The sequence below is a fragment of the Microtus oregoni genome, unplaced genomic scaffold (genome assembly GCF_018167655.1).
Source record: "Microtus oregoni isolate MIOR12 unplaced genomic scaffold, Mior012 000079F_ref0000094, whole genome shotgun sequence".
Lineage (NCBI taxonomy): Eukaryota > Metazoa > Chordata > Mammalia > Rodentia > Cricetidae > Microtus > Microtus oregoni.
This window is the reverse complement of record NW_024544537.1, coordinates 3,054,916-3,072,014: the sequence shown is the minus strand read 5'-3', so window position 1 is coordinate 3,072,014 and position 17,099 is coordinate 3,054,916. Positions and strand designations below refer to the sequence as shown.

The 17,099-nt window shown below is 34.6% G+C and overlaps 1 protein-coding gene across 1 annotated transcript in view; it reads left to right on the top strand.

The window, feature by feature from the left end:
* Positions 1–17,099, top strand: part of Dmd (dystrophin) — a 1,759,261-nt gene that overhangs the window by 279,753 nt on the left and 1,462,409 nt on the right. Inside the window, exons 6-7 of the mRNA XM_041642825.1 lie at positions 4,824–5,012; positions 8,192–8,373. Of these exons, the coding sequence (XP_041498759.1) occupies positions 4,824–5,012; positions 8,192–8,373 (371 nt within the window). The remainder of the gene's footprint in view (positions 1–4,823; positions 5,013–8,191; positions 8,374–17,099) is intronic.

Below are 17,099 nucleotides of genomic sequence, written 5' to 3'. Positions count from 1 at the left end.
AGATGGGCTATGCGTTTTGTTTAATTAATGAAAACCATAATAATGAGATAGTTAAGAACCAAGTTTCTTTCTCTTTCAGAATTATTTTTCTTAAACTTTGTGTACATAAATATGCTTATATCTTCATTCATCCACAATCCAAACTCTACTTTGCTTTTATACTGTAATACTCAAGAATATTGTCTTTATATCTCTGTCATCAAGAATTACCATGCTTGCATTAGGGCATATGAAAGGAAGAAAAAAAAGAGGGTACTTAAAGCTAAAATATGTAGACAAATTAAAGATTTTACTTCATAAATTTTGAAAACGGTAAAATATTGTTTCATTCATTAATTATTTAAACGTTCTTCTAATTATTATTTTGACAATGTAGTTCAGGGAAAAATACTGTGATAAAGGTAAAAAGTTAAATAAAATAGGATTGAAACTTAGGAAGAAACTTATTTCTTGTTGATGATAATTCTTGAAATGATTAGTGTCTGCTTTCCCGATGCATGTAACTGTATAAAGCAAAGATCATTGTTTCTAGTAAACTTGTTTGGATGTCGTATATGAGCTCTCTTCACAAACTCAGCTTCAATATGAAGTTCTATGATGATGAAACATATACTGAAATATTGAAACTAAAATCATAGATTTCTCATAATGTTGATTTATTTCAAAATCTTTAGTAATCTGCAATGAAAGATATTTCAAGAAGTGTATATTATTCAAAGTAGTCTATTGAAAATACACAAATGTGTAATTAAAACAGGTATTTTTCTTTTCACTTTTTATTGTGCCTTAAATTCTAGAAGACTTTTAAATTTTGTTTCGTTAACTCTATTAAAAAATCTTGACTCATGGCTGTTTTCAGTTTACCAGGTCTGGAGCAGCTCCACTACCTAAACAACAGAATGCTAATGATTTGATGTCTCAGAGTGTTAAAGGAATTGACTGAGTTGTCCTTTGTATCATGTAAATAAAGTCTTTTGCTACACCCTACCCCCTTGCCCAGTTTACTTTGGTTATAAAAACTATGGAGAAATAAATGCAAGCAATTTCAGTAATCACTAATAAAAAAAAAATCTTGACTCATATAAAATATGCTTATGCATGTTACTTAGACATACATGTATTTACATTATACAAACCTATGAAAAACAACTAAACATAACACTAATCCTTAGTGTAAGCAACAGACTGATGTTAATTTTATTTAATTTATAATTATTTCTGCTTATAACTTAATAATAATTTTTAAGTTATTGGTAACTAGCATATTAGAATTTAAAACAAAATTATATATACAAAGAAAAGATTGCTCAGAGCCCAGATGACAATTTTAATCATAATCTCATGTGTATAGATTAAAACATATGTATAGATTATTTTAGAAATCTGAGTAATAGTTTATATGGTTGTAATTTTAAACATTTTATCCTTGCTTAAATATAACTTTAAGATGTTTTCTTTAAAAAATACTTTTATTACAACCTTATACAAAAAATTAAATTTATGATTTATGTGTTTTAGATATATCTTCTAAAGTATCAATATTATGTGGATTTTATTTTTCTCCAATGCAAGCCTTTAAACATTAGTATAGCATAAAATGTTTTATGGTTTTTAAACAATTTTCACAGCTGTATAAATGTAGTTTTGTTAATCTAATAATAATTCTTTTGAAAGTTTATCATTTAGAGACAATTATTTAAATATAACATTTCTAGTTCTTTAAATTTCTCAAGGTTTCAGGTTGAGTTGCAAACAACAGCAATAACAAAAAAGAGCTAGCTTAAATTTATAGCTATTCCTTTCAATTTTGTGGGGTTATTTTTTTCCTACATTAATACTCTGATCTCTCAAAACTGAGCAGTTGCATAACACAGTAACTTTAGGGCTTGATTATTTTTTAAAAGCTGTTATATCTGTATCTGTACAAACTTACTTGTGACTATAACTATAGATATAACATAATTTGTGTTTCTTATAATAGGTTAACTATTTTATCAAGTGCTTCAGAAATGTGACATATTGTGCATTTGCTATTTAACATTAGACTCAATTACGAAAATTTAAAAATGAGCTTTACTAGTTTCTATTATGTTGTACAATTACAGTTAGGAAAGCAAAAAATGAGTTCAAACAGACTAGATTATGTATTTTGCATTTTGAAGCTACTGTGTTCCTTTGGATTCCATTCTCATTAAAATGTGGAAGCACAAAGTAAATCCAGTTGTTTTTATTTAACTTCCGGCCAAGCTTATATTCTAATTCTCATCTTCATCTAGCTGGGTAATGAAGGACTAGTTTCAAAAAGGGACTGTGAATTGTTGTACGTTTCCTTTGTATATTGTTGAGTTCAGCGTAAGTGTTGGCTTTCCTAGGAATGTCACCTCAGTTATCAAGGACCTGGTCAATATCCTTGATCCTTGATGTTAAGTGTAGATGATAGTAGTTGTTACCGTGATACTTTCATAAATGATGTACTTGTGTCCTGTATAAGGAACTCACAAGTGTAAGGCATTCTGATAAGTGTAAAATACTCAGCTTCACTCCCATAAACAGAGCCTGAATACAAAAGTGACTATTTTTTCTGGGAACACTCAAAGGCAAGGCAGTTTCTGAAAGGTTTACAGCTTAAACCAGCTCCTTGCTGTATTGTTCCTCTTCCTCTCAAAACACTCTCCACAGATAAGTGTCAAGTGAAAATTAAAGGAGGAAATTGCAAAAACTTACCCTAAGATGTAATGCTCATTTCTCTTTGCTTAAGTCGATCAGATATTTGTCTATGTCTCATAGTTCTAGGGGAAACCATTTTGAGTATGTTCTTTCTCAGGTTTTTGGAGTACAGGAACGTACTATTCATTCACTTTATTTTTTTTTTAAATCTCCAGAATTTCTCATGTATTCAGGGTTTTGTTGTCGTTGTTTCATTTGCTTATTGGGCAATATAAGATATCAATTGTATAACAGCAGAATCTGCCCAAATCTCCCAGGATTAAAGGTCAATATTTTGTGTTGTAAACTACTTTGTCTCTATTTAGGTCGGGGCAAGTCACTGCCACACAACACACTCCAGACTCTGCAGCAAAATCCTTTCTCACTTTGAATGTATAATTCATCTCTTTGCTTTTCCGTAAATGCCATTGAATAGGAGAGTAATTAAGGTTTATGAGGTCAGTTTGTGATAGCTTCCTATCAATCACTTCAAAGGTAATTAGATTCTCTCTTTAGAGTTCTGAGTACTTTGAACCACATTTCTCCTTAACTTTAGTGGTCTAGCCGGTAGTCTAAGAAAACAGTTTGACATCTTCCTTAATATCAATCTAATTGAACTGGATGAAGCACACTTCATATTTTTTTATAACACTTCATACTTACTTGTGTTCTGGTATTAAATGTGTGATTCAAGTAATATACTGTTGGGATCTTCAAATATGTCTTCAGAGATATTTTTAATTTATTTTATTTTTTTAAAAAGAAAACAAACTACCCTTTTTCACTTTACATACCAATCCTACTATATCCTACCCCCTCTCTTTCTCCCACTCCCTCCACATATCTCCCCACCTCATCCCCATCCACTCCTGAGAGAGGGTAAGGCACATTGCTTTGGGGAAGGTCTAAGGCTGCCCTCTCTACTATATCTAGGCTGAGTAAGGTATCCCTCCAAAGAGAATAGATTCCTAAAAAAGCCAGTATAAGTAGTAGGGATAAATCCTAGTGCCTCTGCCAATGTCCCTGTAGTCTGCCCCAGCCATACAACTGTTACTTACGTTTAGAGGGTCTGGTTTGGTTCTATGCGGGTTCCTTTCCTGTCCATCTGGAGTTGGTAACATCCCATTAGTTCAGGTAAACTGTTTCAGTGGGTATCCCCATCATGATCTTGACCTCTTTGCTCATATTCTCACTCCTCCCACTCTTCAACTAGACTTTGCGAGCTCAGCCCAGTGGCCTGATGTAGGTCTTTGTCTCTGTTTTCATCTGTTGCTTGGTGAAGGTTCTATGGTGATATTTAAGATATTCATCAGTCTGAATAGAGGACAAGGCAAGTTTGGAAACCCTCTCCTCTATGGCTTAGGGTCTTAGCTGGGTTCATCCTTGTGAATTTCTGGTAATTTCTCTAGTGCCAGGTCTTTTGCTAGCCCCATAATGGCTCCCTCAATCAAAATATCTCCTTTCTTGCTTTCATCTCTATCCTTCTTTCTGGATTATCCCATTCTCTTATGTTCTCCTCCCCCTCCCCTTCTCCTCTCCTCTTCCTCTTCGACTCTTCCTTCTCCCCCCCCCATGATAATGCTCTGAATTTTGTCATGTGATCTTATCTATTTTCTCTTTCCAGGAGGTTCTATGTATGTTTTTCCTCGAGTTCACCTTGGTACTTACTTAGCTTCTCTAGGATCATGAACTATAGACTCAATATCCTTCAAAGATTTTCTTAAAAAACACTTTAATGCATTTTTGCAACATGTAGCTGATGTGTGTGTGTGTGTGTGTGTGTGTGTGTGTATGTGTGAAAAGAACTTATGGATGCCATTTTATGGCATTTAAGATTCAACATAAAAATATGATGCACTGACTCACTCTTTAGTGTAATACAGATAAACTTTAATAAAATGTTAATTTGGTGTGGATTTCAACTTTCCTTTGAGAATGTCTGTGAGTGTTCATGAGAATGATAAAATGAAGGCTCACTATTTTATGTGTTTGCTGTTCATGCCTCTGACAATGCAAGTGGACATCTCTATCATTTTAAATATTTCATTTAACTTATCATTTAATGTAAGTCTTCAAAGCCATTAATTGTATAACATTCAATTTATTTTATTGTTCAGCATTTGGGAGCTCCTGAAGATAAAACATTTGGCAGTTCATTGATGGAGACTGAAGTAAACCTGGATAGTTATCAAACTGCTTTAGAAGAAGTACTCTCATGGCTTCTCTCTGCAGAGGACACATTGCAAGCCCAAGGAGAGATATCAAATGATGTTGAAAAAGTGAAAGAACAGTTCCATACTCATGAGGTAAAGCAAAACACTGATGTATGAAGCTAAAGCCCATGATTTACAGTGACTAATATTTCTGCCTATTATTTTGAAAAAAATAAGACATTTAATTGCAAATATGTTTGTCCATGTGTTAAATTTTGAGATATTAGCAAATCACATTTGTGCTTTGAATGGGAGCAAGGGGCAATATTTGAAGTTCTGCTTTGGGTGACAAGTCTCTGTAGGAAGTGGCTTTGCAATGGATGACTCTTAGAAAAAGCAAAACTAATGCCTTTTCCTTTATGTCAGAGCAAAACTGAGACTTCCTTCTGAAGTATAGTCCAGAGCCCCTACTTATCTAAGATATATCATGAGGACATGTGTGGTATCAAGTTGAGGGATCCTCAGTGAGCAAGATTTCCTGAGAGTATACAATTGCTTAGATTATTACCCACATCATACCCTTTACTCTCTTTACTTGAGACAGGTCTTTTATATATCTCTAGAAGACCTGATACTATCTATATAACTCAGATTGGCCTTCATATAATTGGTATCCTCTTGCCTCGTTGTGCCCAGCCTTTTTTGCTGGGACAATAAGCATGTACAGTTATTTCCTGCTTATTTAACTTTTCTGATGGTACTCCTGTGAGCATCTTAATAAATATTCTGTCCTGAAATGCTCGAATTATGATATTCTTCCTTAGAAGTTGTCCAAAGATCAGTTTTCCCAAATTCATATTTGTAGTCTGTTTGTTGGGGTTTCTGCCCTGCCTGGTTCTCACAGCCACTAAGCCCCAAACAAAATCACACAGAGGTCTCAATAAGTTATAAAACTGATTGGTCCATTAGCCCAGGTTTCTTATTATTTCTTCTAATATATCTTAACCCATTATTCTTATCTATGTTAGCCACATAGCTCAGTAACTTTCTCAGCCGGGCAGGTCACATTCTGTTTCTTCCATAGTCTGGGCAGGACTGTGGAAAGAGCTTCCTTCTTCCCAGAATACTCCTGTTCTCATTGCCCCACCTCTACTTTCTGTTTGATTGTCCCACCTATATACTTCCTTCCTGGCTACTGGCCAATCAGTATTTATTTAAAACATGATTGACAAAATACAGACAATTCTACCACACCACCTGCCCTTTTTTTTTTTAAACAAAGAAAAATATCGATAGTACATTTTGGGGGAAATGTAAGCATAGTATTCCAGGCTACTTCCTGCTGGTTGGGGGCACTGATAATCTTAAAGAGACCTAAAGAAAATTTAGAATTATGATCAAGTCCTGACTATATTATCCTGTGAGTCTTGATAATCTCAGGCAGCAGTTTTGAATCTGTTCTGAATGTAGAACTCAGACATCCAGGCCATCTATTCCTACTGGAGATTTCTCAGGTGGTCTTTCTTGATCAAACCTGATTTTTCTTAACTCACAATGAATCCACAGCTTCTCATTTTCTATGGAAACAAAAGCAAAATCTCTTCTCCAAAGTAACATACCTTTTGACTTCAATTTCGAAGTCAAGGTATTTTCAAAATACCTATATTGGATAATTCAGCAGCATTTATAAGCAAATATCTTTCAGCAGCATTTGCTCCTTCTTCAGCATTCAAGCAATTCAAAGAGAACATAATAATATACAGTATCAAGATTCTCTGTGTATTTTTCATCTTTACATGGCTTTATTTTAACCTCCATTTGTTTTACCTTTACTTTTTGGCTTTTTGAGACAGGTTCTCTGTGTATGGTTGTTCTGGAACTCACTCTGTAGACCAGGCTGTCATTGAACTCACAGAGATCTATCTGTCTCTGTCTCCCCAGTTCTGAGATTAAAGGTGTGTGCTACCACACCTTGAACTCACAAAGATCTTTCTGCCTCTACCTCCCAGGCATTAGGATTAAAGCTGTGTGCCAATGAACCCAACTAACTATTCTTTTTTTTTATTTTAAGTACTTTAACCTCTTTCTTTACTCTCCCAAACTTGCATATATTCTTAACACAATGTAAACCATTTAGAGGTTTTCTTCGTCTTTAAATCTCTCTTTACTGTATAAATCTCTCTCTCTTTTTCAGACCATGTGAGTCTTTAATTTACTAAGCAACATATGTGGGATTAAAGCTGTGGCTTTGACAGCTGGGCCCAGCCCATTCCTTAGCTTTATGAGATACCAGCTTCATGGTTAAAGTACCGGCTGTAGCCATGTTTATTGCCACAATTCTATTATGTTTCAAGATTTCTGCCAGCAAGCAAGATGTAGCAGTGTGCTCAAAAACCACACTCAAATGCTCCCTAGTTGGACTGCCTGCCTGAAAGAGTCAGAGTTTGCCCTGGCAAGATGGCCTAGAAAGCCATCATTTTAAAACAGCATAGCTTTTTTCCTACTATCATTGAAAACCAACAAGCATGCAGTCAACTTTTATCAACACCATTTAAGTGTTTTGTGGCAGGACCTATTAAGGAGCTGCAGAGTTTTGCAGCTAAAGCTGAGTCAGGAAGCCTCTCTTAATTGAGAGCGCTTGCCTCTAGCAAGCAGAGCAGATCCAATAAATTGCTGCTACCAAGAAGCCCTGCTTTACTCTATTCTTTACTGTCTAGAATTACTTCCCATACTCTGTCCGGTTTTATGTGGATGTAGTTGTCCATGTGGGTGCCATTCTGTAGCAAGAGGGCCTGTTTGTTGGGGTTTCGGTCCTGTCCAGTTCTCGCAGCCGGTAAGCCCCAAAGAAAATTACAAGAGGTCTCCATAAGCTATAAAACTAATTAGCCCATTAGCTCAGGCTTCTTATTAATTATTATAATGTATATTAACCCATTATTCTTATCTATGTTAGCCACATGGCTCGGTACCTTTTTCAGAGGAGCAGATCACATCCTGCTTCCTCTGTAGTCTAGGCAGGACTGTGGAAAGAACTTCCTTTTTCCCAGAATACTCCTGTTCTCATTGCCCCACCTATACTTCCTGTTTAGTTGTCCAGCCTATACTTCTTGACTGTCAACTAGCCAATCAGTGTTTATTTAAAACATGATTGACAGAATACAGACAATTCTCCCATAACACATATTTAAAGTGATTCAAAATTCTATGATATAAAAATGAAGATATACATAATGAGAATATACATTTATGGGATGCAGGTTTAAAATTGCAAATATAATTTCTCAATGATTTCTTCAAGTGTTGCATATAATCATCAACTTCTTTTTTGTCAGGGTTTTATGATGGATTTGACATCCCATCAAGGATGTGTTGGTAATGTTCTACAGTTAGGAAGTCGAATCATTGGAAAAGGAAAATTATCAGAAGATGAGGAAACTGAAGTGCAAGAACAAATGAATCTCTTAAATTCAAGATGGGAGTGCCTCAGGGTAGCTAGCATGGAAAAGCAAAGCAAGTAAGTTGTGTGTGTATGTGTGTGTGTGCATGTTTGTGTTGAACATATTAGGCAAGGACTTTATCTTTGAGCAATATCTTTAGCATTTTGTATTTTGAGACTGGATCTGACCAAACTTCCAATGATAGCCTTGAAATTATTATGAAGCCAAATTTGATGTTGCAATTGCAATCTTCTCCCTCAACCTTCAGAATAACTAGTATTATAAGTGTGATCCTTTATAAACTGCTTCCATGTGAATCCTTTGTGGTTTATAATAAACAATAATTTTATTATTACATGCCTGAAATATTAGCTAATTAGAAGGCCAAGGAAGGTGGTGATCATCAGCAATATACTGACATCCTGTCATTGAAAAAACATATTTTTATATAGTTATTTATTTTCATTTTATGTGTATGAGTGTTTGTTTGTATGAATGTATGTGCAACTAGTATATACTTAATGCCTTCAGAGTGCAGAACCACTAGAACTAGAATTGCAGATGGTTCTAAGCTGCCATAGGGGTCCTTCTATCTGAACCCTAGTACCATGTAAGAGTAGCAGCAAGTTTTCTTAAGTTAACCACTGATCCATCAGGGGTGTCAAGGACTGTGAAGGTCAATTAAAAAAAAAACACTGGCAAGTTTTAGCTTCTTTGCTATAATTTTGATGTAGTTTGATACCTTAATCTGATTCTCAACCTAAGGCATAAAAGACTTTTCAGTTTTGTCTTGTATTTTGAGATGTTATAGCTATATTTTTCATGTCTTCACTGTAATGGTATACACTTTAGCAAGTGTAGTACAGATGCTGAGTAGGTAGATTAATATCTACATAACTAAGCCTTGCAGAATTGTCAAAATTTTATCTATTTAATATTTTAACACTTTCTACAAAAGTTACAGTATGAATGGAGAAGCCATAAAACCACATGAAAACTCATGTGCATAAAATCCTTGATGAGAAATGGGTGACAGGAACCTTCTCTTCTGAAGCATCACTCAAAGCATTTCTCATCTATTCATGAATATACTCATGGAAACAAGTTTCTCAATTGTGTGTGAAAAATTCTCATTCAAACACAGTGTGGCTGTGGATCAGTTTAAGAATATATCTGACTTATTGAAAAAAAGTAATTTAAGAAATTTCTGAAAATGGCCTATTTCTTACAAAGGTAACAAGCAGAGTTCATCATTCTGCGTGTGTTGCTCTGATTTATATTGTTTGGTGTGTTTATCCATGTAGAGCCTAGAAAGACAAGCTAGATTTATATTTAAATGGCAAGAAATGAAGTGCCAATGGTAGATTTGAATATATTAAGATGAGGAAATTGTCCCACTGCCGGAAGTTTACTTAGCTATTGTTTATGAAGTTTTAAAGCCTTAAAATAGAACTATGAAACTCGTTAGATATGCTGGGAGGACTGCTGTGCCAGTACTAAATTAAGGTGTTGCAACAGGGAGGTAGAGAACGTATTTTGTGCTCAATTTGTTTGAAAGAATAAGTAAGGCATAGATTATAATAGAAAATTTCACAACTATATATTCCAAGCCAGAATATAGTCAGAATATATTAGTATCTACACATTGACAATAATTGCCCTGTTGTTACAAGTGTAATTATTTTAATGAACACTAGCAGTAAAAGTTTTCGTCAAGTCAGCTATCCCTAAATTCCCACAGCAAAATATTTTATTCCATATATTTGTCACCATAAGTTATAGGACAGAGAGCTGTCGAATTTTAGTCAGATGTCCACAGTTTGTACGGTAGGGATCCTATTTGCAACGTAACCATGGGAGTCTCAAAAACTTGATTATCTAAAAAAGCCACCCTCATATGTACCGCCCTCCCTATAGTCACATGCATCTTCTTTTTGTAGATAATTCCTTTTTTTTCAAGAAGAAAACAATGTGATATATGCTACTTGTAATAACTAATTAATTATACTTTGAGACTGACTTGCAAGAAAATATAAATTCAACCTAGATTTAAAATTCCATGTATATTATTATACCATTTACAAAAATGGTCATTTGCATCCTTCTAGATGATTTGAATCCTAAAATGACAACATTACTCCCTAGCTACAATTGGTAACAAGAACAACAGCAAAAAAAGCATTATTTAAATTTTAGAGAATATTTTAGGGGTTTCATTTTTTTCATCTTTTTAGATGATTATAAAAAAGGCAAGGTTGACTCCCAATTTTCTGAGAAACTGCCACACTGATTTGATATTTTCTTTTGTGATTCCTCTCCTTTCCAAATCTCAACTTTGATGGCAGTAAATCAACTCTGTGAAAGCTACACAGCAATATTGTTAAGATATAAGGCAATAAAGCATTTAATAATCACTAATCTGATAATTTTTCTGAACACATCTCTAAAAGCACTTTTTGGGATTCAAAGAAAAAAACAAAGTGCCACTGATTTTAAAATGAAACAGGATACTGCATGCTGACATTCTTGAGCTAGAAATCTGTTGAAAAATGAGCTAAATGATCTTTGTTTTGTTTGTGTTTTGTACCGTATAATACCCCGAGGATAGTAGGAGGCAAGGGATAGAAAGGAAGAAGAAAAAAACAAAACTTCCAACTGTGGAAGCACAAGAAGACAACTGGCATGGGGACAACAGAAGATTTTCTCCTCTGTGAATAAACTAATTAATTTTATTGAAAAAAAGCAACCTGTAGAGAGCAGAGGAGATTTACTGATATTTCCAGGAGGAATAATAAAGATAAGCACATCAAGTTCCAAAAGCTTCTATGATAATTGTGATTATGACTTGCAGGGGAAAAAAAAAAAACAAAACCTTTGTGATAGTTAAGGGAATGTGAAAGCAAGCCAGTAAGGGGACCAAGAGAAGTTATGTCATGGTTAACATCATGAGCAGGAGGAGAGATATGAATGGTGTCTGGATTAAACATAAGGAATAAAATAAAAATTATTATAAATTACCATAAGTACTTTGAATGGAGAGAAAATATGTCTTTACAAATACCGGACATATTTCTCACCAATTAATTAACATATTGCATATTTAATGAGATTACACATACAGATGTAATCATTAAATTGAATTTTCAAGCAGTGAACATCATAACATGCATGATGGCAAACTCCTTGTTTTCATTACATTTAGTATTTATTGATTTACTATACATTCTGTCTTCAGATTTATATCAATTTGGAAAGAACAAATATTTTAATTTCCTTTAAAGTTTAAAAACGTTGTTGCTAATGTTGCATTCAATCCCTGCATGTTAATGATTTCTTCCACAGGTGATTACTGAATTAGAAAGATTCTGAAAAAGTAAGAATTTGTAATAGGGATAATATCTGATAATCAATAACTTGTTGGTTGAATTATAAGTAAGTCTCTGAAGCATTTTAATATCAAATGAGGTCAAGTACATGTGACCACAATGTTGTTTTTCTAACAATAATGAAAACAATGTAGACTAATGGGTCAAAATATGAACATCCATGATTATACTATTATAAAGTATGCCACACATAGAGTTTTAATTATAAACAGAAAATTGGAATCTCTAGAATATATATAAACTAGAGTATAGCATTTTTGGAAGATTGCTTTCATCTGAAGATAAATAACACTAATTATCAAATTATGTTTTTTTCATGCATTTATCCATCTAAATGACATTTATTATCTACTATATTTCCAGTACTGATTTAGTTATCAATAGACAACTCTGTCTTATGAATACAAAGCCATATATTGTCATGTGATACTGACAGATGATTGAAAAGGAAAAGAAGGTATGGAGTGTATTCAGAGTGAAACATACTTTTTATTTCAAAACAAGGGATACCTTTGAGATCTAAGGTTATTTACACATACTAAGCAAAGAATTGTGGGGTACAAACCATACAAATAGCTCAGTCACTGGGAAAAAAACAAGGAAAAATGTTCCAAGGTAGAAGGAAATTAGGTGTAGAAGAGAAACGTGTCCGTTTGACCTGCGGTAAATTAATTGTACTCTGACTTATAATTAGTACAAATTCAAGTTAAATTAATATGCTGATCAAGATAATCAGGTCTAGTAGAGATAGACTGCTTTATAAATTAACTCTGAATTTAACTCTTATATATCTGAATTTTATACATGTATTTCATGCTTAATTGACATTTAAGTTATATTAGTCATCTGCTTAAGAATTATTTATCACATATGCACTTATGCCAAACATTTTACCACACCTTCCATACTGGTGAAATTATCCTCCAAGATGGGTTTCTATTATTATATAAGTAAATATGATTGTAGAGTGCCAATAATATACATACCTGTAGAAGAATGTTTAAATTTAAATTTTAAAAATTACAGTCATATTTTTGTTATAATTTATTTATTTTACATCCCAATCAGAGTTTCCCTTTCTTCCTCTCCTTCTATTTCCTCTCCCTACCCCCTGTATTTGCATCCCCAAATCCACTCCTCCATTTCTGTTTCAGAAGGACAGGTCTCCCATGAGTATCAACATAACATGGCATATCATGTTGCTGTAAGACTAAGCTCCTCCCCATGTCTTCAAGTTGGGCAAGGTAACCCAGTATGAGGAGTAGGGTTGTAAGAAGCATAAAAAGAGTTGGAGACGGCCTCTGTTCCCACTGTTAGGAGTCCCACAAGATGACAAAGCTACACAACAGTAAGATATATGTAGAGTGCGCAGGTCAGTCCTATGCAGCCCCCCTGGTTGCCAGTTTTGTCTCTGTGAGCCCCTATGAACACAATTTAGTTGGTTCTGTGCATTTTCTTGTGGTTCTCCTGCCCTCTCTGGATCCTCCAATTCTTTGATCCCCTCTTCTTCAATATTCCCCGAGCTCTGACTAATATTTGGCTGTTGGTCTGCAACTGTTTCCATTAGTTGTTAGATGAAAGCCCTCTTTTGACAACTGGACTAGACACCAATCTATGAGTATAGCAGAATATCATTAGGCATAATCACATTGTCATTTTTTCCTCTAGTTATGTTTGGTTCTATCCTAGGTCTCTGGGTCATGCAGCCTTTAAGTCGTGGTGAGAAGCATGGCTTCATTCTTCTGGCATGAGTTTTAGACTACACTGGTAATTGATTGGCCACTCCCTCAATCTCTAGATCACTCTTACCCCAGCATAGCCCATAGGCAGGACAGACTGTAGTTCAAAGGTTATTTGACAGAATTGGCGTCCCAGTCTCTGCACTTGTATTGCCTAGTCACAGGAGAAGGCCAGTTCAGGCTACATGCCTGTTATTGCTAGGAAGTTTAGCTTGGGTCATCCTCGTAGACTCTTGGGAGATTCCCTTGTTCCAGGGTTTGGAACTAACCCCGAAATGGCCCCCTTTTTCCAGTCATTTCTTTCAGTGCTTTCCTCCTCTATCTCCCCAACCTGATCACTTATTTTCCCCTCCCCACTCACCTGCAGTTCACTCACAAACTATCTTAATAGTTGTCTGTGTTTTGTAGTTGCATCTGCAAATTTGCTGATCTACTTTGTGTTTAATCAGGGAGACTGCATTGCTCCTTTACTATCGGAGGCCGTGGAAATATACAGCATATGGCAACTGATGATTCAGGTGTCGACCCACTTTATTTCTTCCCTGGAATAGCTTTGGGTGTTTTCCCACTGCTTGTGTTTTTGTCTCATGAAAATATTCCATCTGCTGGTCGCATATATCTGTGGGTGGTCAAGAGGATGACTTTTTGTTTAGCTATATAGTTTTGAAATATAGAATATATACTGAGACATGCTTCATAACTGCATCTATTTGTCCCCCAAGGACTCTGGACACTTAACAGCCTGCCTCGTTCTTTTGCTCAGACTAATTGCACCTCAGAGCAAGTTGCAACTAGACTAAAGGATTTTTGTAAATAGATCATAAGTTTGAAACCTTACAGCTATGTACAAGGTCAGAGCCACAGATGTCCAACCAAGGTTACTAAGGAATGTATGTCAATTCCTTGCTTGCCAGTCTACTAACAATAGAACTATGTCTCCAAGATTTTCTTGGGCACTGTACCCCCCACCAATCTGGTCATGGTCTAGCTCCTCTGTCCTTGGGATCTTATATTGCCATGGCAATGGCTCCGTTCCCTAATTGCGTACCCTAGAAATGTGATTTTGATGAATGAGAAGGCAACTCTTATGATTTATTTGTCACTTCAAGGATCCTGAAAAATAACAGTTCTTAGAATAGAAGAAGCTAGAGAAAGAAGCTTGGAGGAACTAGCAGTAGGACAGGACTAATAGAGTGAAATCAGAACAATAAAGAAACTGGTGTAGAAAAGTACATAGTAAAGAATTCATTTCACCTCAGATTTCTCCTAATCCCTGCACTCACTGTAAGCCTTTTTCTGAAATCTGAAGGTGCACTGAAGCTGGAACTCAGAGGCCTCTGGTATGATCCCATAATGTATTTGGATAGGAATCTTTCAAAGCTCCTTTATTATGTTACTGCTACTCTTTGAACTTACGTTTTCAAAATGTGAATGAATTTGTTTACGTTGTATCTTTAATCTTGCTCTGGATACTAAATGATTATTAGTTTCTTTACAAAATTATTCTACGTATTTTTCTTTAATTTTATTTTGTTTGAGTATGTCATCCATGAATATAATTCTTTGATCACATTGACCTATCATTCTTTCCCTTCACACTTCCTCCTGTATTCTAGCCATGTTTTCTTCCCAACTTCACATACATTTTTAAAAATCCACTTAATTTGCCAGAACATATATAGGTGCAGAGCTATCCAGTAGAACATAGGCAACTTATCAGTGACTGCATCTAAAGAAAATGGGTTTTCTTCAAATGGGCAATGTCTTCTCAGGTAGGGGTGGGATATTGTGAGCCACTCCCATATCCATACTGGAATTTTTACTGGCTTGATCTTATAGAGATTTTGTACATGCAATCATAACCACTGTGATCTCATATGTGCAATGGCCCTTACATGGCCAGAAAACACTGTTTCATGACTAGTGGCTCTACTACCTCTGACCCCTACTTTTTCTAACTTCTTATCTGGCATGATCCTTGAGTCTTGGGGAGAGGGATTACAGGCATTAAATAATTGCCAAGCAAGACATATAGGATCATAAAATGTGTCAAAGAATTAAAAACTGATATGTTATTTTGCTCTTAAAATCCTATAGAAAAAAATCTCTATTTCTCATATACCATTACCTGGGAAAATAAATTTAGTATACTTTTAGTATAGTGTTTAGGTTGGAACCTTTATTATCACTTGTTTGAAGGGGAATGGTGTGGGTAGATTCTTTTATAAATATCTATAGTAAGATTGTACAATAAACAGTAGACCATTTAAATAGTGAAATATAAGGGCAAGTATGAAAATTAGCAGTACTGTTGAGGACTATAAGTGGCTTGGTCTCCATTTTTTCCTTAGTTCAAAACTGTTGTGTAGTCATTGGTGCAAAAGGTACTACCAAAAGGGAAGGTAGGGTCTCAGTTTTTGAAGGAAAAGACTCTTTATATAATTTTTAGGGTAGCACTTCCGTATTTCATTCCCAAACAGAAACTCCCATAGTAGTGCTCTCTAAAGAGGGCTACCTGCCTGTGTGATGCATTGCTTACAGATTTTATAAAAGATGCCAAGGACTTGAAATGAAGATAATCTGCTTATTAAAATGAGAAAGTATGAGAGGACAGGAGGCACACTTTCAGAAATTGAAAAATGCTAGCAAAAGGATAGTGGTGCCACCTGTAGTACTGGTAATGGTGACAGAATAGGAATAAAAATGATGGTGGTTATCTTATAAAATTTATAGACATCACTTGCATCTGGATACTCATTTTGAAGGACATATTCTTGGGGCATTCATTATGCTTTAATGAATATTATAAATCATAGTAGATTAAAATAGTGCTATGTATAACATGACCTATTTATTAGTAATATGTAACAAGAAAATCTATGTCTAAATTTGTATATTATTAATACATTTATTTTTAAAGTTCAATATTTTTTTCTTATTTTAAAGTACTGTTTGCCTGCTTGAACTTAAAATGTACCATGTTTTCTGATTTCTACACATAAAATTCTCCACCTTTTTTACATATGTGGTCATTTATAGCATAGCCATAGTTTTTAAGGCAAAATAAGTTTCAAAGTGTATTATAGTTAGTATCATAAGTAAAGTTCATGCTAGGGAATTATAATTTCCACTTTAATGAAGAGATCGTACAATCCCTGTTAATACCAACTTCAATCAAACCACATGACTTCTGTTTCCATTTTTCATCATTATAAGAAGTATCATAGAAAAATTGGAAATATATATCCATATCTATATCTATATATGCATTCATCCAAACTGTCATATACAAACAGACACACACACACACACACACACTATACAGATACTAGATATTATGACAGCAAGGCAGGCTGTGACAGGAAAATCAGCTGAGTTCCCTCTTTCCCATTTCTGCAAACAGCCCTGCCCAATGACTCAGGAAATACTTTGTTATGCTATGTGCTAAGTTGAAGGGATGCTACCCTGATCTTAAGTGTGTAGCAGTCTAGGAATTTTTAATTTCCATTTTATAGAAAGTATTATAAATAATAAATGGTACATCTTTTTAGTAACCATTGCCTATTTTCATGATCCTTACAGAATTTATCTAACTTTACGGATATCCATTATAAAATTATTTGAAATATATAGAAATCTAACCATTTGTGTTATATTTTACAACTAAAAGTTAAAAGA